At 41.0% G+C, this 26,238-nt stretch overlaps 3 protein-coding genes across 12 annotated transcripts; 1 reads left to right on the top strand and 2 right to left on the bottom strand.

Moving 5' to 3' along the window:
- The first annotated feature begins 30 nt into the window (after positions 1-30).
- Positions 31-1,762, top strand: LOC106751687. Its single transcript, XM_014632694.1, has 2 exons — positions 31-1,006; positions 1,187-1,762. Exons 1-2 carry the CDS (start codon positions 939-941, stop codon positions 1,530-1,532), a joined length of 414 nt encoding a protein of 137 aa, XP_014488180.1. The 5' UTR covers positions 31-938; the 3' UTR covers positions 1,533-1,762.
- Positions 1,663-6,482, bottom strand: LOC106751685 (dyslexia susceptibility 1 candidate gene 1 protein homolog). The gene is made up of 7 exons (XM_014632692.1): positions 4,373-6,482; positions 4,005-4,242; positions 3,582-3,780; positions 2,755-3,418; positions 2,437-2,537; positions 2,217-2,370; positions 1,663-2,138 (listed from the first exon to the last, which is right to left on the bottom strand). The coding sequence occupies exons 1-7, from the start codon at positions 4,493-4,495 to the stop codon at positions 1,932-1,934; spliced, it is 1,686 nt and encodes a 561-aa protein (XP_014488178.1). The 5' UTR covers positions 4,496-6,482; the 3' UTR covers positions 1,663-1,931.
- Positions 6,483-6,525: 43 nt separating this feature from the next.
- Positions 6,526-26,189, bottom strand: LOC106751663. 10 transcript variants are annotated; one of them, XM_014632636.1, is made up of 19 exons: positions 25,358-26,189; positions 22,995-23,099; positions 22,480-22,751; positions 20,538-22,249; positions 17,447-18,566; positions 16,612-16,632; positions 15,898-16,119; positions 15,334-15,517; positions 14,820-15,083; positions 14,078-14,433; positions 13,585-13,840; positions 13,130-13,183; positions 12,231-12,536; positions 11,698-12,084; positions 11,278-11,539; positions 10,696-10,902; positions 10,397-10,567; positions 9,814-9,920; positions 6,526-9,554 (listed from the first exon to the last, which is right to left on the bottom strand). In XM_014632636.1, the coding sequence occupies exons 3-19, from the start codon at positions 22,737-22,739 to the stop codon at positions 9,303-9,305; spliced, it is 6,141 nt and encodes a 2,046-aa protein (XP_014488122.1). In that variant the 5' UTR covers positions 22,740-22,751; positions 22,995-23,099; positions 25,358-26,189; the 3' UTR covers positions 6,526-9,302. The 10 variants fall into 10 exon arrangements, with proteins under 10 accessions (XP_014488122.1, XP_014488127.1, XP_014488126.1 ...); XM_014632641.1 differs by having other exon boundaries at positions 9,814-9,872; XM_014632640.1 differs by having other exon boundaries at positions 10,397-10,549.
- Between the last annotated feature and the right edge of the window lie 49 nt (positions 26,190-26,238).

Here is a 26,238-nt window from a genome sequence, read left to right as displayed (position 1 = left end):
GTGATTAGTAAGTATCCTGCGGAACGAGATTTCATCTCCGAGTTGCGTACGCAAACTACTAGATGAACAGAACTTCTTTATTATATACCGCATTAGAAACGGGAATGAAATCTAAAATTATTCTCTTCTATGGAAAACAAAATCTTGGGCTTCTTTTCTCCTGGAATTTTCACTTACCACGCTAATCAAACGTACAAATCTGTTACGCGCAGCACAGGTAAGACATCCCGAGATGCAGATATCAATGTTTCGGGACGTCAAGCTCTTCGGCTGACCGGCGATTTAAAAGGCGAGATCTTCAATTTGTTTCACCGTGAATTTCGTCGGACTCTTGAAGCAGGTGGCCAAAGGGAATTGACGAGAAAGAGAAAGGAAGAAAACATTTGATGGACGAAGGAAGCGAAGCGAGAAGGAGAGGAGTCACGCGACGTAACATCGCGCTCTCGCTGCTCCTAATAATTATAGTTATCTCGTCGAGCTTCTCGGAACGGTTAGGCGAACCCCTCCTCGAGCATCCTCCTCCTCCTCTTACCGGGAATCCGTAGGGAGACGCCTCGAGCGAAGAGAAATCGAAGAGCGGGCGGGAACGAGAAAGAAGAAATCGGAGGGGAAAGAATGAGGATGAAAGAACAGCCTGGATGAAACTTACGTATATACGCAGGACGAAAGAATTCTGATCGCAGAAGTCGACGACGCTCATAGCGAGCCTCTTCGGCGCGGACTCGGGGAAAAAGACTGCGGAAGACATTGAGCGTGACTGGATTTTGGAGGGATCAGACCTTTAAAGTTTATCGAAAGAAACTTGTGTGAATGTGAATTGGAACTTGAAAAATCCTTTTACTTTAATTCGTGTTCAACCAAGTCATCGTTGGATTCAGTGTGTTGCTGAAGAGAAAGTCACAGTGATTTAAAGACCTGTGCCGGCTTCTTTCTTCAAGATGAAGATTTTCATGTCGCTTGTAATCTGCGTCCAGTTTGCATCGGTCGTCCTTGGCAGGCATCACAGGTGAGATGATGCAATCGATTGATTTATAAAATGCTTATATCTCTTTCGGTTTTTTTTTAAGAGATAATCATCTGTCGGATTCTCTTTCCTTATCCTCTTGTTTTTTACTCATTATTTCCTCTTTTATATCTCGTTACTTTTCTTTTTCCTTGATAATCACGTCCGTATTCGCTCTTCCAGAGACAGTGGTTTTTTGAACCATGTGCAGCTGGTGCATCAGTTCCGATGTTCCTTGCCTCAACCGAGGGCCGTTCCGGTAGAAGATCTTCTCACTATAGGTCCTGGACCGGACGAAATCTTCTATCCCGCGTCGACAGTTCTAACGCGTTGCGCGGGCTCGGGATGTTGTCCGGATTCTAGGCAAGTCTGCGCTCCGATCGAGACTAGAAATGTCAGCCTCGTGTTCATGGTTAAGCACCGCATCGATCAGCACCGGGACCGTCATCACGAAATTATTCACGCCCTAGAGCACACTAAGTGCGCCTGTATAGACGAGATCTTAGCCGCGAAGAATGCTACGTTCTGAAAGTGGATAACAGTCCTACGAACGAAAAATTCCTAACCTGAAGTCAGATTAAGTCAGGATATATTAAGAATTTACCAAGACCGGGAACGAAGGCTTTGTTTCTGTGATATTTTCGTTGTTTTGTACTCCGCTTTTTTTTCTTTTTTTTTTTTAATAAACTCGTAATACAACAAACTCTCGCTTTCGTACTGAATGAAACGCGTTAACGCGTTGAGAAATAGTAAAGCACTCTTGTTATGAATAGTTTACAAAACTTTGTAATATTTCTACACATTAATTATTTTAGTATTTTTAAGTACTTTGTGTTCATTGACTTATCGACACTATAAATAAATAAATAATTAAATAAATGATTCCTGCTGAGAGAGGCTTGAAATACCGAAATCTGGCCATCCTTTCTCATTCTTTGATGTTAAAGTACCGTCTGGCAGCGAGAAGATCGCGTTTGATGCTTTCGTTATTTGGCTCCAATTTCAAGGCAGCTTCCAGCTCGGGGATTCCATGCTGCGGCGCGGATAATTTGCACAGAGCAGCACCTCGGCGAGCGTGACATCTCGCTCGCGACACTCTGTTACTCTCGCACTTTGGCTCCATCAATTCCAACACCTACCGATAAGAGGAAAGCTCTTCCTTCCACTCCTACACTCTCTCGCAAACTGAAGAAACTGAAGAAACTTTCATTACCGTGGAACAATCGTCGATGCATCTGTAGTAGTTTCCAAGGGCGTAGTGAGCAGCAGATCTGTTCACGTAGAGCGCCGTCATCTTATTGCTGATCTTAATCCCGTGCGTGTACGCGTTAATAGCTGCCAAGTAGTTCCCCGTCTTGAAGAACTCGCTGTGATATACAAAAATTAATCGAATCAGACAATGCGTGACGGAGAGTATTTTGCTCTCAACGTACTCGCCCTTATCCTTCAACCACTGGGGATCTTGTTCCTCAGGACGGAGGTCTTCCACGACGAATCCTGTCTTCCTTCTAGCTTCCGCTTGCTTGGAGAGCCACTATAAAATAAATTACATATAAAACATATAGGATATATTTTATGCCGAAAGAGGAAAAATGATCAATTAACAATAACCTCGTTTAAATTAATTCTCATTAAAAGGAAATCAACTTATAATATTCTTATTGAGAAAAATTTAACTTTTTTTACAGTTCTTGCTCTTCTGTAGATATTTCTCTGCCATATAGTTTATAGTTGCAAATATGTTAACATACTTCCTGTTCTTCAATATGCGAGCTCTCTCTGGCAGGAGTAGGAAAGGCCCTTTCAGAAAAAGTCACATTAATAGTTCCGCTTTTTCTGGGAAGCGGAATTATTTTGGAAGGTTCGTTGAATATCTGGTTCGTCTTGGAATATCGATCTCGCAACACCCTGTCGATCACATCTTGAGGTGGTCTCTGTTTCTTCGTCTCCGCGTGGAATTTCTGCACAGACTTCTGGTCCATCTCTTCAACTAAAGGCCTTGTTGGGGATTTGTGAGCCGTCTCGTGATCCGATTCGGAATCTTCAGAATTGGCAGAGCTCCCGTCAAAATTAAAACTTTCGCTCGTAGTTGACTCGTTCACTTCTACAATATCCGCTTTCTTTTGATTCGAAACTCTTTCTGCTTTCAGATTCGTTTCATCAACTGATTCTCCTATTTGTCCTTCACCAACAGATAATCCTTTAGCAATTGATTTTACTTTTAGATCCTGTTCAGCGATTACTTCTTTTCTCATGCTTTCTTCAACAATCGGCTTTTTCTCCAATTCTCCTATGACGACAGGTTCACGTCGCTGCTTTTCCACCACATTTATTGCTTCTTTTGCTTCTGCTCTTTCGTTTACTTCCACAAACCGTACGGTACCGGAGTCATTTTTGAACCACTGAAGTGGTGGCCTTATGGGAAAAGAAATTACTCAATCAAGTGCAATAATATAATATAATCAAACTGATATATTTCAGAAAAAAACGTTTAGTTCTTCTACAAGATTCTCCAAAATATATTTTTCGATTGTACTCTGATGTAACTTTTGTATATCTTTATAAAATGTCAGTTTACCTGTATTCTTTTCTATTTTTTTGCACCTTGCCGGATATGTTCTGAAGAATCGGTATTTCATGATCACGTCGCCAATCTTCGAACTCCTGCATCGCAGTTTTTCGATGAGCATCTCTTAAAAATTCTATCTTGTTTAACGTCCGAGTGTCCAAATTAATCTGTGTTTTAACGGCTTCTTTTTGAAGATATTGACGTTTCTCTGCATGCCAAGAGCGGAAGAAAATTGTATTAAGAAAGAAAGCAGCAATTAGACAAATGGAGAACACTTTTCTTTTAAAGAATAGAAATCTTGACGGAGATTTATAATTATATCTCTCGAAATTTTTAGAATCAAAAATGTGAAAAAACATTTTCATGTCGAATAAATTATTTCTTTACACGTAAAGAGTTTTACTTACAAATTATTCATCGCAACAATTTTACCTCTCTTAAATTTCGCACGATTCTCCGCAAGGTCTTGCGCTTTTTCTAAAATTTGCCTTCTAAAATCAAGTTTTTGCTCTTTACTAAGGTTTTCTATTTCGAGACGTGGCCAGTCCTGGCCCACGTTTGCTTTTTGCAAAGAAAAAGTAGCTCCGTTATCCGTAAAAACGCATTCACTCTCTTGTTCGCGCACGTTCCCCCATAAAAATAACTCCAAGATAAAGGGAGGGGAGTTAATCTGCAATGAAAATTAGTTAGACGAGGGAAAATTGTTTACTTGAAGTTTTCGATTTGGAAACGAAAAGGAAACAAGGAGTGATTCTCGAATTTACCCGAGCTAGAAAATTTGTCTTGAAAACAGGACCAACCTTAACATAATTGTCCGTAGCAAACAAATCCACGTTCTTAGGTGGGGCTTTCAGAGGCACGTGAATTATTATCTTCCTTTCTGTCTGACGCCATTGGTGATTCTTGACGATTATCGTCGGCATGATTTTTACCTCGAAATTTTATAAATAATCCAGCCGATTCTCGATTCGCAACTTCTTTTCTTGTTCGCTTTATAACACTATATTGATCAAACAAGAGTATCTAAGCAACTCCACGAGGCGACTTTTATCACAGCTAGAGACACTACCAACATGCGTTAAATGCTAATAAGGGCCGAAAATGACGAAAAAATCCAGTTTGACATATTGTACGAATTACTTTTAATTAAAACGTTCAAGAGTATTTGTTGACAATACTTTTCGTAGACATATTAAAAAGCTGCCGTTTCGCATGTAACACCATCGTTATCATCGTCACCATCGTCTTCGACGATGATTATCATCATCGCCATCATCTTCGTATCGCTCCTTCGTTACTCTAATCATCTTCCCATTTATGAGCAACAATCTCAAATCAATGGGGACATATACACGACTCAAAATCATACACGATCTAACGGAAACTAACGGGAAAAAACGTGCGACTGCAATTCTCGAAAGAAAAAAAAAAAAGAGAAAAGGAACGTTATCAATATGTTTCCAGAGTAATGTAAACTCAACGTACGTTACGTTCGTCATTGGCGATTAAGCAAGTCGTGTACATTGCTAATGTCAAATCTTAAGAAGCACCCTTCTTCTCCTACGATCCTGCTTCACCATAGAGAAACGACAATTTTTTCATAAACGCTCACCGATAGCTTTCGCTTCGGTGCATGCCGTTTCGCGCAGTTATTTTTATGATACGATTATACCTGCGCAACGACACACATAACCGAAGTGTCGGCGAGCGTATGCCAAAGTAGATGGTGTATACAAGTTGCAATTTTTGAGAAATTTTGCTAATCGCTTTGCAATTAGTTAGATCGTGTATGAGGCGCTCGCTCAAAGTTACGTGGTTAAGTGAAATCTAGTCGGAAATCGGCTACAAAAACTTACGGTAAATCAGTCGGTTTTGCGAAGAGTCCGTCCCTAGAAAACGGAAATTAAACGAGGATCCAGAAGTTGAGGATCTGAAAGGTCGGGCAGGTTATAAAGGACACGAAGATCTGAATCCGGTTGAGGGAACAATGAGGAATCCTAGAAGAATGAAACAGATTGATGATCCGAAGGGGATTACGAATCGATCGATTAAAATACCCGGAGGACATTTGGAAATACGAAAAAGAAAGTCACGAGAGAGAGAGAGAAAGAGAGTTCGGGGATAAGAGTTTCAAGCTGAAGTATCTAAATCGAAAAGAATGAAAGTCCCGAGGGACCTAATTCGGAGATGTCAAAATGCATACTCTGAAAACCGCAGTGGCAAAGGTCCAGAAAAATGGAAGGTTGTAATCACACCAAGGTTAAAAACATCCCTGAAACTCTAAGGAACTCCCCCTCAACTACTCAGATGACTCCGCAGATCCCAGAGTTAAATCGCGCGGAAGTATCGAGAGTGGAGTAATGAAAGCAAGATTTCACTACAGATACAAATCGAAGTGCCGGAGGATCGGAGTGTGTATACCTTTGATATTTCGTCTCAGCAACTATAACGCATTACAATTATCTCGTAAAAGAGAGACAACGCGGACAGCGCGTCGCCGCGGTTCGTTGTGAGTTAATAACAACAAAAACAACAAGTGCGCGTCGCAGTTGCTAAGTAATGGAGGACTTCGATAAGGATCTCACGATCATGAAAATTCAGAATTATGCCTCGTAGAGAGTAGCATTATGACACTAACAGTCGCTATTCTTCGCTCCGCGATCTGACGCACACTCTCGCATACATACATACGCACCCGTGCATACACACACACATACACACACGCACGTACATACGTATTAATCGTACTTCACCAATTACAATCATTAATAGTCGTCGCTATTAATCGTCGCTCAGTACATATGTATTATTTACACAATATGCTCGGAATTCAACATTTCTTTCCCGACCACTCTCGCGGTGAAGCGCTCAAGAAATGTTTAAGACGGAGCATAAGAACTTGAACGCTACTATAAANTGCGAATTCTTTTTTCCTCTTCCTTTTTTTCCCCCCTCTCTCTCTCTCTCTCTTTCTTTCTTCCTTCCTCTAACGAGGCTCTGCGTCAATAGAACATCCATCTAAACGGCCTCTCACTACGCTTACGGAGGATTTCTCTCCGCGCCTGAGTAGTTCTCGGCCATTCGATTTTGTTCTAAGTGTTTGTCAGCGACTTTCGCGATTCACGTGTGGAATGTTCGACACCATGTGTCCCAGAATTTACAACGACTCTACTCATAGACGGCGCGCGATTAGAACGAGGGTAATCGTCCTCGAGCCTCTTTTTTTTCGCGAGCATTCGCGACATTCTGTGGTAAAATATAATCGAGCGAAGGATAATAATAATAATATAAATTTGCCGATGACATTTGTCTTAATGCGACGAGGATTGCCTTGAGCAAATTTGGGGAACAAAATAAATTATAAATTAGAAAGACGTGTCTTCATCACTTAGTTACAAAGTAAGTGACAGCGAAAAGTCGGTGATGCGTACAAAGCGTCCCTGATCAATCGTGATCCGCTCTTCTCAGAGTGTTTGCATCTCGTAGTGATTAATCGCGACAAAAACATCTCTTACAAAGAAGGCTGTTAATATTGCGATCATGATATATCGAGAAAAAGATATAAAATATACCGCAATTATCAACAAGAAACGGTCTCATAATCATAGAATATTAAGAAGGGCGTGCGATAATTGTAAAAAACTTCAACCCTTGAAGATTTATCGGGGGCATAAAAATCCAATATTGATCAGGAATGCGTCCCTTTAATAAGTAATCAATAGTTAATTAATAATTCGTTGACGACGCATTTATATAAAATTGAAGAAGACGATTACGTTCGAACGACTACTTCTGAAAGATCGATATCTTTAGTCGTGAAAAAAGCGTCGTTAAACATGATCGTAAAAATAAATACGGGAACAATGCTTACATGGCTACATATGTATATATATATTTATATATATATATATAACATGTATGTATAGTAATATAAAAGAGCGTGTTCTTAAATGACGTGATGTTTTATTACACATTTTCCGCGCTCTAGGCGACGCGATTAATGCTGAAAGCGACTCGCAACTTTATTTCTCTCATAAGAGAACGTTTGTGTTAAAGCGTTCATTAAAACATAGATCGAGGGCGGTCGCATTTAGAGTTAAGCGCGCACGGCTAGAACGCAGTAATTTAACTAAATTGCTCGGGTTTTTACACACATTCACACGCACACACACGCGCACACACGTTCGCATTTAAATAGTACTAATAACTGAGAGAAAAAATACTTAATAGCGAAAGTTTAGTAAATATGGCGATAACAAATAAATGCTGAGGCGCAACACATGGTCCTCGTTTAAGGAAACGAATTATATTTGAACAGAAATGAAAAATCGCGAAGAAAACGCCAGAATATACTAGGTGTCTCAAAGAGGCAACTGAAATTAAAAATTGTAATGAATAATAATGATAACTTCAGCCATTATACAAATTACCTCGAGTAATTATGATCTTGGTTATTACTAGGAGATCGTAAAAATCAGTGATAAATAAAATGTAATGAAATATTCCTGCTTTTATTGAAACCAATTTAAATTAAAAGGATTATCAGAAGTTAACAATTAATTTCTAAGATGTGTAATAATCCTTTTAATTAAAATTAATTGAAACTAGTTCCTAGTAATAACTTAGATTAAATCATTGTATATTAAAAGTTACTACTATATGTGTGATCATCATTACTAAACTATAAGTTATGGTAAATAATTCATGTAATAATAATTGGATATAAATTATTTTTATCCTAAATTAATACAGTTTGCAATCAATAACTTACTATTACTTAATATTACTATCTAGGAATTATTTGACATAATTACGATTCCAATTATTATTAAAGGAATTATTCGAAATCAACGTGTGAAGCATTATGAAAAATCAATTCTTTTAGAAGACAATAAACGGGGAAAACGACTATACATGTCAAAAAAGTACAATATACAAAGGGTTAAGTCTCAACAAATACATAAAACCCTTTCATTGTCTTGATGAATATGGCACTCGTTTTTTTTTTAAATACATGCAGCTTTTTAGGTGACACCCTGTACAAAATGGACGGCGTCATTTCTAATTCCACATTCATAAAAAATTCTTAATTTTAATCGCTTAATTCTAAAGTTCGCTATTTCACTGTACGAGATAGATAAAAATGACAGAATTATTTCTATTATTTAATTTTAGTGACACATTTATTATATCCTGTAGTTATCTATTCCAGAAGATAACTACAACTATTTTGCAAATTTCCCGAGGAAAGTTTTCAAGTAAAACATTTCTCCAGTGTATATCCCAAGGAAAATAATTTCTGCCTCCAGATTTTGCAAGCAAAAATTTCTAAGAAATTTTGTCTCCACATTCCCAGGAATATCTCGAAAAAGAAACTCTTCCGAAGAATATTCTAAGTAAAAAAATTCATTTCGTCGTATTTCTTCATGGTATTATAGATACCGATCTTAATCAATAATAAAAGAATTTGTCATGATGTGTCTGAACTTTTAATTTTTTTTACAAATCAATATATAAATTCAATTCATATTGATCTGTAATTTTCCGCGGGAAATTAGTTATCCAACTTTTTTCCCCAACAGATGTTCACCTCTTAATAAATTCCAGTGGATTTCCCACTTTTGTCATTCACCTCCTTTGAGACACCCTATATATACCTCGCGCCCACAGGATTCGTAATATTTTACTGAATATCTAGTTAATACCAAACGCGTCCACCTTATTCGCAAGCTATTTCTTCCGCGCAGCTTTTTCTGCTTTTCGTCGCATACGTTCGATTTCTTTGCGCTCTTTGCGCTCGCGATCAGCCTGGGCCCTTAACTCTTTCAGCTTGCGCTTCAGATGGGCCTTAGCTTCACCGTAAATCCCGAGGGCCTTTAGCTCCCTTGATTCCAAGCGCAGTAAGTTGCTCCCGTTGATGCCACTGTCTAAAAATTGTGGGGAATAGCGTTCCAAACCGATTCCTGTCAGCCATTGGCAGACCTGAATACATATTTCTACTTTTAGAAATATAATATCGAAAATAAGAATGTAAAATATGAAAATGTGACTTTTTTTTATAAAGATGAAAGGCGAAATCAAATGATGAAATAATAAATACGTATGATAGCTCGATGAGAAAAGAAAGGTAATAAATGTTACATCAGAATCTAGATTTGCAAAGTAGCTCGTAAAAACAAATTATTCTATCATAAGTCTTCATTTTATTTTTTTTTCTTTGAAAAATCAGTCAAATACTCACTTGCTCTTTGGACCAATCCGTGACCGGCGCGTTCTGCCAGAAGTGGGACTTCTTGTCACCTAAACCAAAGTCGCTCAGTTGAGCGGGCAACCAAACTGCGCTCGAATCTACATTGATAATGCATGCATGATGGAAAGTGCGTGTGGTAGGATCTTATTACGCTATTAGTAATCACTCTATCAGGAATTAATCGCTACCCGAAGTTCTATTGTACATGTTCGTATCTCTTTTTTATTCTATTAATCGCCGTTTCATTATATTTCATCGAGTGTATTGAATGGAAATTGATTTATTATTTAATTTTACTAGAATACCATTTTTCTTCAAGTCGGGAAAATTGTTCGTTTAAAAATACAAGATGAGATTGCTAAACCAAGACAGCAAAATTATACCGAAATAAAGCGTTATTGATTATGCAGGCGAGAGCTGGAGAAGATCGGCAAGAATTTAATTCTGAATTCTTTCTTCACCTGAATCCTTTAGAAACACAATCCAAACTCTTTGATTTTAATTACTGATTGAGCGATCGAAAGGTTAGTGCTGAGATTACATTAGTAACACATAGAACGTCTCAAGTAGGTACCTGCAATGCTACCAGCTTTCGAAGGACTAGGATCAACGGCTGGAGGACTCACGGAACCGCCGGAGGACAGGCTCGAAGGAGAACTTCCTGGATGGTGCCAGGGGGCTCCTCCACTGCCGATTAAATTTGACGGAGGGATCGATACTTTCTTCACTGAAAGCACAAGTTTAGCTACACTGGAGTGATTCCAAATTGCTTCAGTCGATGGAATTAATATTGCTATAATTTAATTAATTCCCAATTTTGCTCAATTTTCACGATTCCATTATTTTCATTCGATTTTAAATACTTTCATATACCTCTTTGATTAGCCTCGTTAACAGCTTGTCGTATCTCCTCTACGAGATGATGCGTGACCATGGTCGGATCATTGTTATGGGGATTATTGAGATCACTGAAATCGCCGGAGCTCTCTCTCGAGGAGTCATTTCCTCCAAGTCGCTTCTCTCTCTCGGCTAAAACCTGCTTCAGCTGTTCCGCCAATGACGCGGGAGGTCCGGTTAAAGCTATGTAGAAGAGAATATTGATTTTCATTATCATTTCATCATTCATTATCACATACACACAATATTATATACCTGTACTTTATTATCTTACTATTATACTTTCCCTGCCAATAAATTTGCATCTATATACGTAGTTGATACACATAGAATGCGCAGAGAAATCAATGTCACATGACCAAAAGAAAGAGCTGCTCGGATTCAATATGAAATTCATTCTCCCATTACTTAATATCTCTCAACATTTTTTATAGTTACTTATCAGAACCACGCTTGTTTGCAAAATATCTTTTTTTATCGATTTTCTATATTCTAAATTCCACGATCGATAAACCGTATGCGTGAAAACCAAAAAAAAAAAAAAACACGATAACATACTCTTTTGTGATTGGGGCCAGCTCTGCTCGGTCATCGCTCTGACTTGCGAGCTGATGGTGCTGTGCTGTCGAATCGCCGTGGGATGTATGGGGTCCATGTGCTTCCCCTTGAGCGAGCTGATGGATGAAGTGCTAGAGTAGGAACTCAGGTTGGACTGCTTAGACGTTAAGTCGTTGGGCGACCTGCTGCTGTTATCCTGCGAAGTAAGCTTCGAAGAGGAATCGTCATCTGTGTTGTCGCCCGACTCGTCCAATCCGTAATCCTTAAATCGGAATACTCCTTAATCGTTGATATACACACATACTTGCACATGACAAGATACAAATACCAAATTTTACAATATGGAAATATTTATTCATCATTTTGTTCATCGACTTTCTTTACTCTTATTATTAACAACAATTAGAAAAAAAAACGTACCGAACTGCTGTTGCTGAGACCTCCGGATCGCTTGGGTAGCTGACGATTGGCCAAGCCGCCCCTGCTAGCAAGCTCCGCCTTACTCTTGCCTGCAGAATTGTCCAGCAGACGATGGGCCGGCACCGCACGATCCAGTTCCTCTTTCACCGGTAACGGCAGAGGCAGTTTCCTCTCCACCGTTGCGGTCTTGTCACCGTCGTCCGGGCTACTGAGATCAGAGGTCTCCGTGTCGGAGAGTTGACAGCTGGTCGACGAAGGTGGCGGTGGTAGTTGTCTGCGGGAGAGCTGCGGCGTCACTATCCTGGCAGTGGTGTTGTCGTAGGGCAACCGTACAGGCAAACCAAACCGCCTCTGAGTCTCCGTCAGCTCCACCTCCAATGTGATTACCTGGAATGATTTTTTTCACTCGTGATTATTATTATCACGAGAAAGCTCAGAGACCTGCTTTTCACCTCGACATCGCAATTAAAACCAATTTATGTCCGAATGTATTTTGCTAAGATCGAATTATGCGAATGAGTCGATATACGTACTCTGTCCTTAAGACTTTTCACCAATGCATTGTACTCCGTATCCTTCTCCTGCAACAATTGCTGATAGAACTCGTCCCTGGCCGCGATATCCGCCCGTAGCTCTCTGGCAGCCCTCCTGGCCCTGGCATACTTCTGCTGCAGAGCGGCGTTTTGCCCCGTCGCCTGGGACAACATTTCCCTGGTTGCCGACAAATCTTGGCGAGCGGTACCCAAAGCTCTTTCCGACTCGTGAAGACGTAAGCCCGACTCCCGTAATTTGGCTGCATACTCTTCGCTGCCCGCTCCGCTGTTTTCCAATTCAACCAGCTGTCGGGAACGTGAAGTGAGAATTGTAAAGTAATATAGAACGACGAATTACAATTAGAAAATTACGTTGGTTACAATATATATTACAAAGATTAACTTATAACTATAAAATTGTACATAAACTCGAGTTGTAGAAATATAATTAGTATCCTACACATAAATTGAGATTCGTTGGTTAAAAAAGTGCAAAGAAAAAACTAATATTACTCAAACGACAGGAATCCAATTTTATCTCATCCCTATACTATACTCTTTATTTCTAATTTTAATTCTATGTACATTCGTTCTACGGTGATAAATATGTACATCAATATACATATATGTAGTTATAAATTGGGAATGTTACACATTGTACGTAGAGGGAAGGATATCATGCAAGAAACATTTGCAGAGATTATATGATAAGCATAGACAAGAGAGCATAAATAAAGATGACAAGCGGAAATTGATGAAATTATCTCGCAAATCTCCTTCAAGAATATATCTTGTACGTTAATTCTCCGTTTTGTGTTAGTTCCGATTAAAATGTCAGTTAACTCGATTCTATAAATTATTTAATTGGTATTCGAATGACTGTTGCAATATTACGTTACCTTCGCTTTGAGATTTTCAACTTCCTCGTCCGCTATTGCAAGTTTATACTGACTCTGCAAGCAACCAATGACACACATAGCGCATAAGCAAAACAAAAATGAAGAAATATCTACAAAATGTACACTGCGTGTGATTGTAATAAATCTTGTATATGTACGTTACACGCACGACACGATCGCATGCACGTACGCACAACTAACTGCGCGTGCGTGTGCTGACCTCTGTGACTTACACATACATAAAAAAAAAAAAAAAAAATAACACATTGTTCTTGAACAAACATGATCACAGCACACAAACAATGTACAATGGACAAATATAGACGAAACAAACATACGGTGAATTAAAAAAGAAATAAAAAAAAAAGTGTTAAAAGCAATATTTGCAGACGAGAAAACTCGTGGGGTTCCGCTGATACACCACATACGAAGAGATATGAGAATGCACACGATACCTCCTGCAGGAGCAATCTCAAACTGTCGACGTCGTTCTGCGTAGTGGTAGAGTGCTGGGGCAGGGACGAGCTTAGTATCGGAGATCGGCTGCGACTAGAAGGTGACAGGTAGTTTTCAATGGGACTGTGGGGTGGCTCTCCCTCCGAGCAAGAGGACAGGACCGGTGAACCCGGGATCCCGCTCATCCCGCTGCCGATCGAGATATCCTCGCTCCCTCGTTGGCCGTCGGGGGAGGCATCGGAGAAGTTCAGTTTCCTGTTCATAGGTACATAATGTCTTCTTAAATATAGAAGTAATGACAATAATGCGTTGATCGCAGAAATTACGTTTTAAATCATATATAACGCCGAAACGTGGTTCCCTCAGTACTCCAAGATGCCTCAGGCACTCGTTGGAGTGGCCGGAAAGTGTCGTCACAGCAGATTTGCGAGCAAGGATATTCCATCATTGGGAACGCCGACAGCGTTTTAATCGTACAAACTTATTACTCACTTAGCGGCGTTCGCCTGCTCCCGTTCCCGGTCCGCCTGAAGACTCTGCTTGATCAGCATCGCCACTTCCGAGTTCTTGGGGTCCTTCTCTCTGCCGATGACGAATCGCACCAGTCCGGAAGTGTTCCTCAACACGCTGGCGGCGTACGCTTGCGTCACGCCGACTAAGCTCTTGCCGTCCACCTCGACGATCTGGTCATTCACCTGGATACGACCTTCACGCGCTGCCGCACCCTTCTCAGTGATGGTCTTCACGAAGATGCCTAGCTTCTCCAAGCCTGCGTCTGCGCCAACGCCCATCCCGATTATGCTAAGGCCCAATCCCTCAGGTCCTTTCATTAACTCCACGGGGAAGACCTGAGTTGAACAATTTTTTCTTCTTCAATTAGTATTCCAGCACAATATTTCTACTTAACGCACGGATGTTGTGAACTCAGGGAATGGCTTAGTTGTCGAAAATAATGAGAAAAATGAGTCTCATTCTTGAAAAAGTAAAGAAATAGTGAGTCAGCTTTAAAAAAGTGAGACTTTTCTAAATAATTTATACGTTAAAAATTAAACAATTTATCAATTATACCATTTCTCCAAAAGATTAAAAGCACAGACTTTATAGTAAAAGCCGATAAAAATAAAAATTTGATTTTTGGAGGACAAAAAAGTTACATGATAGAATCTAAAACTTATTGTACGCTTAATCTTAGGCACATATTTAGATACTCATAAAGTATATTATTCAAGATTACCTCCATCTTCTCGACACGTTTTTCCAACTCGTACTCTGCGCTCGCTGCCACAGGATCTACGTCTTCGTTGCGGCGGTCGTATTCGTTTACGGAGTGCGTGGAGTAAACGCGCATAGGGCCGGTGTCGAAAGATACCTTGGACGTTTTCTTGACAGGCACGGTGGACGGGTAATCCTCGTCGTCGTCGTCAGACTCCGGGATCCCCGCAACTTCCATCCAAAAGTGGCCGTCTTCGAAATAATGCACGCCATTCTCCACGAGAACCTGTTTAATCGTGAGTTCCAAATACAACGTTAACGATCGAACTCGATATCAGTAATTCATTTCTCTGTTAATAAACGAGTATAACGTCTACACTCTCGACGAAAGACTACTAATCCAGATAAAACGGAAATGTGAAATTGTAAAGTTTTTTCTCCTCTACAAATCTAGACTAAATCCTCTGACTTGATCGTGTCTATACTTTTATCGTAATCGAGAAGTTAGCAAGATATAATACTGTATTATATATTACAATTTTTCCCGGAGTCGGAATGTAATCGTCTTGATGCTCGGTTTCGGTGTCGTCATTAGTCTCGTGGGTATCGTTCAAGCTGCTTACTGAACCTAGCAATCCGCTCTCGCTCCCTGTTACTGATCCCACTTGACTCTCCGTCAACGAGTCTATTGTCAGGTCACTGCGGGATCTATGAGTTAGACTGAAATAAAAATTTAATTGTGACGGATGTGTGATAAATGGATAGGAATTGATTGCCCGAGTTTAAAGATCCTAGTGTTAATTCCAACCCCAAAGAACCTCAATTGCCCAAAAAATCGACAAGGAACCATGAATCGCATATTCGTGTAATCGAAGAGCTAGAAAAATGTATATTGACTGTATCATTAAAGATACGATTGAGATCATTAAATAGATGGATCTCTCGATGCTTATGAACTATCTTATCAATCCATAATCAATCAATATGAATATTGTGTGAGGAATATACTTAAGATCGTTAACGAAGGAAGAATGAAACAGGCGAGGACACGCAAAAAAGGGACACGCAACAAAAAGATGATGGAAAATAAACTCGTTCACCTATAATCGTGAGTGGCGCTATTGATAAGACTGGAATCAGGAGCAGACAGGACATCGGACAGCCAGTCGGGCGTGTTGTCCTGGTCGTCTCTATCCCTGTCCTGTCCTTCCTTATCCTTGTCATTAGAAATCCCGTCACCTACTGCATCATCTGCACCGGTGGGAGACAACAGCCTCGCTATCTCCTGCGCTTCTTCGTCCGATAGCAGCGCCGAACCTTGTCTAATTTATGTTTCGAATCATTCACTTGACATTGCGAGTCGAATTAACGTGATCGTTGATAATGAATCAATTTTGTTATTAAGTGGCAGAAGCAGTTATGTCGACTCAACGTTTTCACGTGTAAAATATATCCTTAAATCTCTCACGTTAATATCCGACTTAAGAAATGCGTCCAACCGACATAAAAGTTTGTGAGCACTGTGTAACGTCAAATTAAAACTATCATTTGAAAAATGTGTCACCTAATTTATTAGTTACACGTAGAAAAATATTCAATTAAAAATAAACTTTCGTAAAATATGAACTTTCACCAACTCAATATTAAATTATTCATTTTTACCTTTATTTAATATATACACGTAATAAATTATTTGTTAATTGGATAAAGTCTACATTAACATGCCAATATAATGTAACATAAGAAATGCGAAATATGACTTATTTGCTTCTGTTATCCACTCGCACGATCGCTAATGTTGTAAATGTATTCACCTGATCTTCTTCTCCAGAATGCTGCGTGGACCAAGGAAATCGGCAGATTCGCATTCCGACAAACACAAACGTATTAGAATCGAAACGAAAGGAACTAAGGTTATCGATATTAAGCTTGAAATAAAAAGAGCTACGAGTGCTCACATGCTGCCAAGCTCTGCAGCGAAAGAAATACATCCGTGCCATCAGGTATCGACACGCTATGAAAAATGCGGATCTATGTTGTCTAAGCATAAAAGTTCCTGTCTATACATATCCTAAAAACAAAGAGAGAGAGAGAGAGAGAGAGAGAAAGAAAGAGAGTTTCAGAAACTCCAGCACTATTCTCAAGACATTTCTTACTCGTATAAATATCAACGAAGCCAAATGTTCCAAGAGTATGCTCCCTTGCGTTAAAAAAAAGAAAAAAAAAGGACAGGTTGTCCCAAATTAACCCTTTGCACTCCAGCCTAGTAATGCATAGAGGCTATTAGTTCCAAGTACATACCTATGATGTAGAAGAAAAATAGAGTCGTTTCAATAAAACAAAATTTTTATTTCTTAGCTATTTTATAACAAAACATATTCTAACTTATATTATAAAAGAAAAACATAAATTTTAGGACTTAAAATTTTTTAAAGTGCCGAGGCAGCAAAACAACCATGTCGCCGCTACGGCGACAGCGGAGTGCAAAGGGTTAATATCGGCTTCCCGTGGTGTGCAAGTAGAACGCGTGAAACTTGTAAAAAGGAAAAAAGAATTCTCATCGTGTCTCTCTCTTCTATCAGATGTGCGATATTCCGAAACTAACACAACGTTACGTGACTGAATTCCTCTTCCTATCGGTCTACTCACCGAGAGCTCAACAGATTCTCAGCCTCGTCCGGAGTCATGGTGTCCGGTGTCACAGGAGTAATATGATTGACGCCGGCCTTCGAGGGGGTCTCCGGGGGAACGGAATTACTCAGCGCCTCCGTCGGCGCGCACTCCGTCGAATTAACAACGGTCTTCGTGTCGCTCGAATCACTGTCCTCGATCAGACTGTTTTCCGAAGCGGAGTAGTCGTTGGATCTCCTACCGGAGTGCCTCTGCGTGAGCGCATTGGCCGCCGGCAGCGGGGATGACGGCTGGTTGTAGTTCTCCGACAGCCTGAGCTTCGCTAGTTCGGCCTTCTGCTTCTCCTGCTCCCACGTGGTCTGCTCGACGTGTTCCTGAGGAGCTACTGCTGCTTTCTTGCTCATTAGCACACTGTTCACCGCGGCAATGCACTCCTTCCTGCTGCCGCTGACCTCAGACTTGGACACCTCCGTCGCGTACTTCTCCTCGTCCGTGTTCTCCTTCGCGATGAGCCCTAAACCAGCCGCCGCCTCTTGGTCGTCACGTTTCGTCACGCCGTGACTCGTCCTCTCGTCCATCTTGCTCTCCGCCTCGGCAAAGCTGGAACGCTTGCCGGACACCTCCTCCCGGTTCTTCGCGATCTTCTCCCTAACGCTGATCTTGATCTGGTCGTTCTTCGCATTCGACACCGTCTTCTGGCACACCCCGTCGCCGGTGGGTTTCGCTTCCGACACCGCCTCCGTAGGTACGGAGTTTATCGTCTCCACCACAGGGTTGCTGCTGTGATTCTTTGCCGGCTCCGTGCTCGGCAATTTTATCTGAGCATTGCATTCGGCATTGTTCGACGGGACAGCTTCTTCACTCTGCGCTCTTTTCGCATACGGCGACGGCACGGGGATGTCCTTGTGCTCCAGTGGAGGGTATTCCTGGTCGGAACTGATGACGGAGGGCGGACGTGGGCCCAGACCGGCAGCCTGAAGATCGAGGCGCACATGAGAACGCCGAATGACCGTGGTTGTATCCGACTCGTTGAACTTGAACTGATCCTTCTCCGAGAGACTCTCCATCTCGGACGTGCAGCTCTGGTACGTAGCTGGCTTCTCTTGATCCTCCGTCTCCAAATCATAGCTGTTGCGACCTGGATTTGGAAAATACGCTTGTGAAAATGTCAAGGGAAAGAAGATTGAAATTGACTTTTAAATTGAATCTGATCAATAAAGTTAATAATAAAGAGTGATGAAAATCCTACAGAAATTCTGACAGAAAGCTTACAAATCTGTTAGTAACTTTAATGAATAAAATGCTATTTTACACATGTCTTGTTATATTAATTAATAAAACTTTTATAACGTTAATAATGGAGCGTATGTAATATGCGGTGCAAGTAACGATAATAAATTAAATAAAAAAATAAAAAAATTCGCCCCTCTATAATTAAAAATGCAAAAGGTGCAAAGGTGATACTACGTTTCCTGAAACCTATATATTTCGTGTAATAGCAATAAAATTGTTGCGTTTCTGAATAATAGAAACGATATAAATAGTATGTTCAAGAAATTTTTAAAAGGAAATTTATATTTATGCTTTTTTTCTCTCAATATTTAACTTTCTTAATTTAATCACTCGAAAGATACACTGAATATATCTCAGAAATACCTCCACAATCGATGCAAAGTAACCGCAGGCACATAATTTTAAGTCTTCTTGGAGTACGCAGAGCTCCAACAAATGCACGAATTTCGATTGAACAAAATATAACGCAGCGTTTCATGTGTACATATAAACACTATTATTGCTCCTTTACTCCTAGATTCTATCACAAAATGATGCACTTGCAAGATATAAACATTAAAGTATAAACATTAGTTGGAGTAATGAGACTCTGGACTCTGTTATTTAATTTATTCGTTACTTTTTGTCACTTGGTTGCGAATGTGTATTAAATTTTTTGAGTTTCATTTGGTTACACTTTTCACAGTAAACATTTAAACTACACATTAATTAATGATATTTGAAAGTAATGACGCTATAACACTATAACATTTCTACTTTGGCTCTCACTGGCTCATAACACATTTGTATGACTGAACATCAATCGAGTCTTTAATTGATTATTCTAAATTTTTGTATAACTGTATAATAAATTATTCACTTCTATTTTATTTAAATTTTTGACTTGTAATTCCTTTAGTTTTCATTAATTTACTAACTTACAATGCAAAAAGATACATTTAGATTGAAAAAACTCTCCCAAACTATACATTCTTTCCTCAAGGAACTGTTTGAATCCATTGAAAAAATCTTGTTTACTTATATCACATTTTCTCCGTACATATTAGTGTTTACAAACTTCGCGATATTTTTGTTATCTTGATTTTAGTGTCACTGAGGAACCAGTCACTGCGACAATTGAAAATATGTTCGGAGCACAACGTCGGTTAATTTCGAAATTCCGAAAACCCGTGAAAAGTTTCAGAGACACTTTTGCAAAGTAAACGTGGCGAGGCACGAGCGTTTTGGCTGCTGAACAAGCCACACAGTGATTTCTATAAATAATATTGTGGCACACACTGGTAGGAGGAAGAGCTGGTGAGAAGGAGAAAAGGGGAGAGGGGGGAGATCGCGTCTGGTACTTTTACTTTTTGGCACTTTGGCACACTGCCATGCCAGTCCACGACGGCGGAAGTCACCTGGCACCGCTGATTCTTTGCAAAAAATGTAAGAATTTGTTCCTAATTCACTTATATCGCACATCGACAAACGTTTCTTCTTATTTCCGGATTTCAGAGGAATTATTTTGAAAACGGAATCATATTCAAAAGCAAAATGGAGGTCTCGGGGTAACTTTCACTAATTGAAACAGCGAAGCAACTTTCACTAATTGAGATGGCCGTCTTTAGCTTCGGTACACTTTTTCCATCGAGAAAATTTCGCAACTCTCTGTCCGAGAAACTCAAATCGGGAACTATTTGGAGGGGGAAAAAAAACAGGAGACCGGCTGGTGAGTGAGTGAGTGAGTGAGTGAGTGAGTGAGTGAGTGAGTGAGTAAGAGAGAGAGAGAGAGAGACGACGAAAACGACTTTCGTCGCACAGAGACCCAGAAACTCACCTGTCTGATGCTTCTCCGACATCTCCTTCTCCGCCTTCTCCTCCTTGCTATCTTTGGAGGGCGAACTAGGCGAGCTCATGCTGGACGAGGCGCTGTCGGTGCCTGCGGAGGAGGGCAAGCCTAGTTCGGATTCTGGTGAGCGTGTCAGCTCAGTCCTCTTGTCGTCGCTCGTCGTCTCTTTCCTCTTCGCATTCGCGCTAGGCCTGGCCCAGTCCGGTCTGGGATCCGGTCTCGTTACTACCTCGCCGCGCGCCATTTCCGCTTCCAGCGCCTCCCTCGATGAGGACTTCAGGTCCCTCATGTCCACTGCCCTCTTCAGGATCTCGTCGTTCTTCGCCAGCCACTCGTTCCGCCACTCAGACGTTTTCGCCGGCGAGTGAATCGGACTCGGAGGGCAGTTCAGGTACTCCGGTGCTTCCAACAGGTCGCTCTCCCGCCTCGTCAGCTGAGCACTGTCCACCGAAGTGCTGCTACGAATCGGACTAGAAAGCTCGCATTGGAGCACCAACGACGTTTTCGTCTGTTCCGGGAGGTCGTTGTATTCCTTCGTGACCGTAATTTTGGTCCCTGCGACAACCTCCGTCGTGGCCACTGGACTCCTCGAGATCTCCTTCGAGCAGTCCACGACTTCCTTTGCCTCCGTCGACCTGGGGACTGTGGTCTTGGTCGTTTCCTCCACGGTTGCCTTCTCCTTGGGAATATCCGCTGCCTTCGCATTCTTGCACGTCGGGGTTGCTTCCGCAGTCGTTGGGGACACCTTCGGAGCATCCTTCGGGCTCTCGGACGACCTTGAGGCCAGCACTTCCGCCGCTATCGAGTTCTTCAAGTTCTGCGTGGCGGTGGTCTTGGAAGCGTCTTTCGGGCTCGACTTGGAAGTGCCCTTCTGCACCACAGCGTACTCCGGCATACCGGCGTCCTGAATCTTGTCGGAGCCGTCGTCTTGGCACTCCTTCGGATCCTCCTGCGGCTTCTTCGGCTTCTGCACGACGGCGTATTCCGGGATCGTCGGCGAGACGTCGTCAAACTTCTCGATCGTCGCGTACTCAGGGCTCTCCGGTAGGTCCGACGGGCTGAGGGCGGCGATGCTGGCCGGTCGCTCTCTCCTGCCAGCCGCCGACGAATTCCTGACAGGTGGCAGAGGCGGCGGGGGAGACCGGGCGGAGCAGAAACTCGCCGACCTGGCCGGGCTGACGGTGTCATTGACCGCGCTGGTCGAGCCTTGGCACAATGCGTCGACGGACGACTGATGCTGTGGGCTCGCGTTCTGCGAGTTGAGAGACGTCTGCACCAGCGAGCGATTCGGGTCGGAGTTGTAGCGGCTCGGTCTGGTCTTGGAGAAGTGGCTGGTCCAGTTGCGCTGCTTCTCGATTAGCTCCTTCGAATTCGGCCGGCGCTCCGGTTTCTCCGGTCGTTCCGGACGGTCGTTCTCCTTGCCCAACATTCGCTCGACCTTGCCGCCGCCCACTAAGCCAGCCTGCACCGCGGCACGTCGCTGGTCCGGCATGTTGCAGTGGCCGTTCTCGAAGTGCCGTTCCGCGTTCAGGGCCGGCACGCTGGCGCTCCACGTACTGAGGTGCTCGCGACTGCCCGGCGGGGACGGCGAGCGCGGACGTGGTGATCTCGCGGGAGAGGTGCAGCCGGAACCCGAGTTCGCCGAGCTAGAGCGAGATCGGAGACCGTGCAAGTTGTTCGGCTTCGTGACTCGTTCCACGCTGTGGATTACGAGAGCGTGTGATTCGGCTTTTGCAAGTGTAATCGAGTCGAAAATCTCGGACAACGAGGTTCTTCGAACGAATGTAACAGAGTTTTAGATAATTGCGCGATGACCGATTGATTCGAAGCGAAATTTCGAAATAATAAATTGGAAATAGCTAATTGGAATGTTATTTACAAGAATTTATGATGATCGAAGCATTAATATAAGCGACAAGCTTTCTCTTACGGTCGGTTCGGCTTGTTCTCTTCGCCAAGCTTCTCGAAGAGAGCACGCGCATTGTTGAAGCGCGCCACATGGCTTTCCGTCCTGACTACCGTCACCTGCGTCGGAGACTCCTTCAGCGGAACAGTAGGTTCCTTAAAACCGTCCGATAGGATATTATTCGTTCTGTGGCTCAGATCAAGTTGCGGCTTGGACTGGAAAATGTTCGCTATCGCTGACACCTTGGAGCCACCCACTCGTTTCTTCTCTTCTACCGTTGCCATGTCTAGCAAGAGCTTGTACGAAGAAAGACAAAAACATATTTTACGTGTTTCCAATTGTTTTTTGTAACAATCTATGATACTCAATCTCATTTTAAAATAAAGTACTTGTTTCCTAAAAAGTGATGATTTTAGATAAAATCATGAAAGATAAAAAATATTTAGATTTAGATGAAAAAAATTATATTTATATTTAAATTGTAAGATATGAAAAATATGTGAGAAATGAAAAATTGGACGCGCTTGATGAAAATTTACCTGTGACTGAAAAAAAGTATGTGACAGTTATGTATAGATGCTGATTATTCAGACGTTTCAGCCCATTGTCATTTGTATACATTTAACGCACTTCATTGCAGCAATCTGTAAAGAAAAAGGATGAATCGTTAAAATACCTATGTACGAATTAAAAATTAAAGACCAAAAAGTTAGAGTATGTAAATATAGGTACAGTAATTTAATATTTTAGGCTTCTCCGCGCTGTAGAGAAATGTTTGATCTGGTTTCCAGGAAAATTTTTTTTTAAGTCCTTCCTCTTCTCAAGGAGGTAAACTATTATTATTGTTCACGAAACGTCGGAAACAAATCTATAAAAGATGCAACACTAATCCGGAAACCAGATTAAACAAATATATATATACACAACAATAATCTTATTTAGTCATATCTTTTTCCGTTTAAAATCATAACTCAATTTTCAAGTGCATCATATAATTTAAAAAATTCCCCAATATATAAAAATAACAAATTGAAAATGTTTAAAATTACAATAAAATTACAATTGGTATCCACATCTAAAATCTTTTAGAATTTTATGCTTTCGCACTATACTAAGAACATACATTTTCCATCACTATTACCTATAGCCATCTCACATTAGCACAGTCAATTGGATTTCCTGACCTTTACAGAATTTGAATACTCTCCTGCTTAAAGAACTAATGCTGTACACAATTTTTTTCTTCCCAATTTTACTAACTCCGTCTCTATTAACTTATTAAACAAATTAAAATAGAAAGGAAATATACAAAAGCGTTAAAAATTTTTTTTTACTTATTAAGATATTAAACAATAAATTGTAAAAAATGGCAATAAATAATTAAATTACAATAACAATAAATATCATCATCTTATAATAAATATAAGATATATGATATAATTATATCATTAAGATAATAAACTTTTAAATAACTCAAGTACATAATTTAAAAAGTAAATGTATAACAAGGTATGAAATAAATATAAGTAAAAAGTAATATAAATGGAAAAAAAATATATATATATGAATAAGATATTACACTGTTATATGAAATCAATAAATTTATACTGAACTATTTATAATATACTTATTTTAATGAAAATTTGAGAATTATCTTCCTACTTCATTTAAATTTTTACTTTCTAATATTTTATTATGTATATTGTGTAAATATTATTGTTTACATTTTGGGAAAATGTTGAATGGGAGCAAAGTTGAATGACAGGCATGAGATATAATATAATAGGTGAGTCTCCCTTGTCTGGGCTTCAACCCTCCTCCCATAGCACACCATGTTGCTTCAATCAATACTTGAGTGCTGTTTCTGTGGTAGAGATATATGAAAAGAGATGCAATTTTGCCACTACTACTGCAATAGTGGTTACATGATTGCTTATGTGATAGTAGGCACATTAACTCGTGTTTGTGCTGAATCAAATGGTGTTTACTACAAGGTTCATTCACAGTGCAGTTATCTAGATACACATGCTGGGTATTTTTGGAGATATCTAGAGATACTTGGGACAGAGTTGTAACTAGAGATATATTTATATCTAAATGTAAAAAGTTTTTGTCTGTACATTTGCAAATGATTTGAGAAACTCAATTATTTGTTATTCTTTTTCGAGATACTGACAGTGAAAAAACAATAATGATGCAATCTTAATATTTCATTATTATTTAATAATGCAATAATATGTATTCTACTTGTTGTCAGTAGACATCAAGTTCAACACTTGCGAGTTACATCATATTGTATCTCAAGATTTAATTGAATTGTTCCAAGTATAATCATCATATGCAACTGAACAAAATCAATGAAATATAGTCTTGATAATCATCAAGACTATAATTTCATTAAATAAGACAGCCTCCTAATCGCTTACGACACACAAACTACATATTTACGAGCCATGTTTTATGTTTCCTCTTAACGATAACCAAGTAAAGATATTAGTTTGACAATACAACAAAATGCAACTTAATAGTTACTCGAACGTAATCTTTACTAATCAGTTTCCTCAATTCTATAACGTCATTAAACAACTTCCCAAGCACCAATGAACATACAACTTAATGCTTGGAAACTATGTTAAACAATTTCTCTGCGGTCTTAATGAAAATATCCGCAACGATACGACAAAATGTGCATCGGCAACATCAGTCGAGTACGACCTACGGATTCGTCAATATCACAATTTCACTCGAACAAAGTAACTCCTCCAAGAGTATGATCCAACGTCAACTTCGATACTTGCTAACTACGTTATACGATCTTAACGTTTACCCCGTGAAATCGGCAAGAGAGACGGCATGAAAATCAAAGAAACGGGACTGATCGAATGTAATCTGCAAAATTTACCAGTCCCACAGCATCATTAAACAAAACACCTTCCCAATCGCCATTACACCCCATGAGCTACCCACGGAAGCGCCGTTTTAACGAACTCGCCGGGGCTTTCACGAGAAAGCCAAGCTAATCGGTGTCGTCTGACAAGTACGAGCTCGTCCGCCGCGGCGCACTTCCTTTCACATCAGAATTACTTTCGGACTGACCCGGAAGACGATGTCACCATGTGCGCGCAAGCATCCCTCGGTCGGGCGAGCCGCAGACTTTCGCCGCGCTCGGACACGCTCGGCACCGTTCGGCCGTGCTCGGTGACGTTCGGCGCGGCTTCGGCAGTTTACGATTCGCGTCGCGTTCTCACGGTGTGACGGCCGCGCGACGCGATGACCAAGTTCGTCACACCTGTGCTGTTGTTAATGCACGATCGCCCTCACCATCGTCGGCGAATTGGCGATCTCGCTGATCTCGATCCGCACCGCCTATCGATCGACGCTTCGCAATTCGTCCTGCCGCATCGCGATCCGCCGACGGCCACTGCCCGACTATGTCGACGACCGTGCGGAATGAACCAAGATGGCCGGCCGCAATGTTCCTTTTCAATGCGTCGACACGACGATTCCGGGACTCTTGGATCCTCAGGCCTGTATTGGATGACATTTCGAATTGAAAGCTGACCAATCGCGACGAGGAGAGCCAAGAGCGAGGTTGCCCGATTGCTCGAGCGTTAATCTCCAATGAGCTTCGTGGATTTTTACATTAAGCGTCAAAGGTGACTCATCTAAGTGAAGCAATTATTTGTGTTCTCAGAAAATTTATCCTTTAACGATTCTCGGAAGATCAATTTTCCTGCAGCAACTCCGGAAATTTGCGGAATGATCCCGTTATGAATGATATAT

This window comes from Dinoponera quadriceps, unplaced genomic scaffold (assembly GCF_001313825.1).
Source record: "Dinoponera quadriceps isolate SergipeBrazil2010 unplaced genomic scaffold, ASM131382v1 scaffold115, whole genome shotgun sequence".
Lineage (NCBI taxonomy): Eukaryota > Metazoa > Arthropoda > Insecta > Hymenoptera > Formicidae > Dinoponera > Dinoponera quadriceps.
This window is presented reverse-complemented; position numbering and strand designations above follow the sequence as displayed.

What these genes read in the sequence shown, in the direction of transcription:
- LOC106751685 (XM_014632692.1), bottom strand. Translation starts at nt 4,495, where the DNA reads ATGCCGACGATAATCGTCAAGAATCACCAATGGCGTCAGACAGAAAGG. An exon ending in CTACGGACAATTATGTTAAG is followed by an intron (nt 4,243 to 4,372) that starts GTTGGTCCTGTT and finishes TTTTCATTGCAG; the next exon opens with ATTAACTCCCCTCCCTTTAT. An exon ending in AAAAATAGAAAAGAATACAG is followed by an intron (nt 3,419 to 3,581) that starts GTAAACTGACAT and finishes TTTTCCCATAAG; the next exon opens with GCCACCACTTCAGTGGTTCA.
- LOC106751663 (XM_014632636.1), bottom strand. Translation starts at nt 22,739, where the DNA reads ATGGCAACGGTAGAAGAGAAGAAACGAGTGGGTGGCTCCAAGGTGTCA. An exon ending in TTCCGACTCCGGGAAAAATT is followed by an intron (nt 15,084 to 15,333) that starts GTAATATATAAT and finishes ACGATTAAACAG; the next exon opens with GTTCTCGTGGAGAATGGCGT. An exon ending in TAACGAGGCTAATCAAAGAG is followed by an intron (nt 10,568 to 10,695) that starts GTATATGAAAGT and finishes ACTCCAGTGTAG; the next exon opens with CTAAACTTGTGCTTTCAGTG.
- LOC106751687 (XM_014632694.1), top strand. Translation starts at nt 939, where the DNA reads ATGAAGATTTTCATGTCGCTTGTAATCTGCGTCCAGTTTGCATCGGTC. An exon ending in GTCCTTGGCAGGCATCACAG is followed by an intron (nt 1,007 to 1,186) that starts GTGAGATGATGC and finishes TCGCTCTTCCAG; the next exon opens with AGACAGTGGTTTTTTGAACC.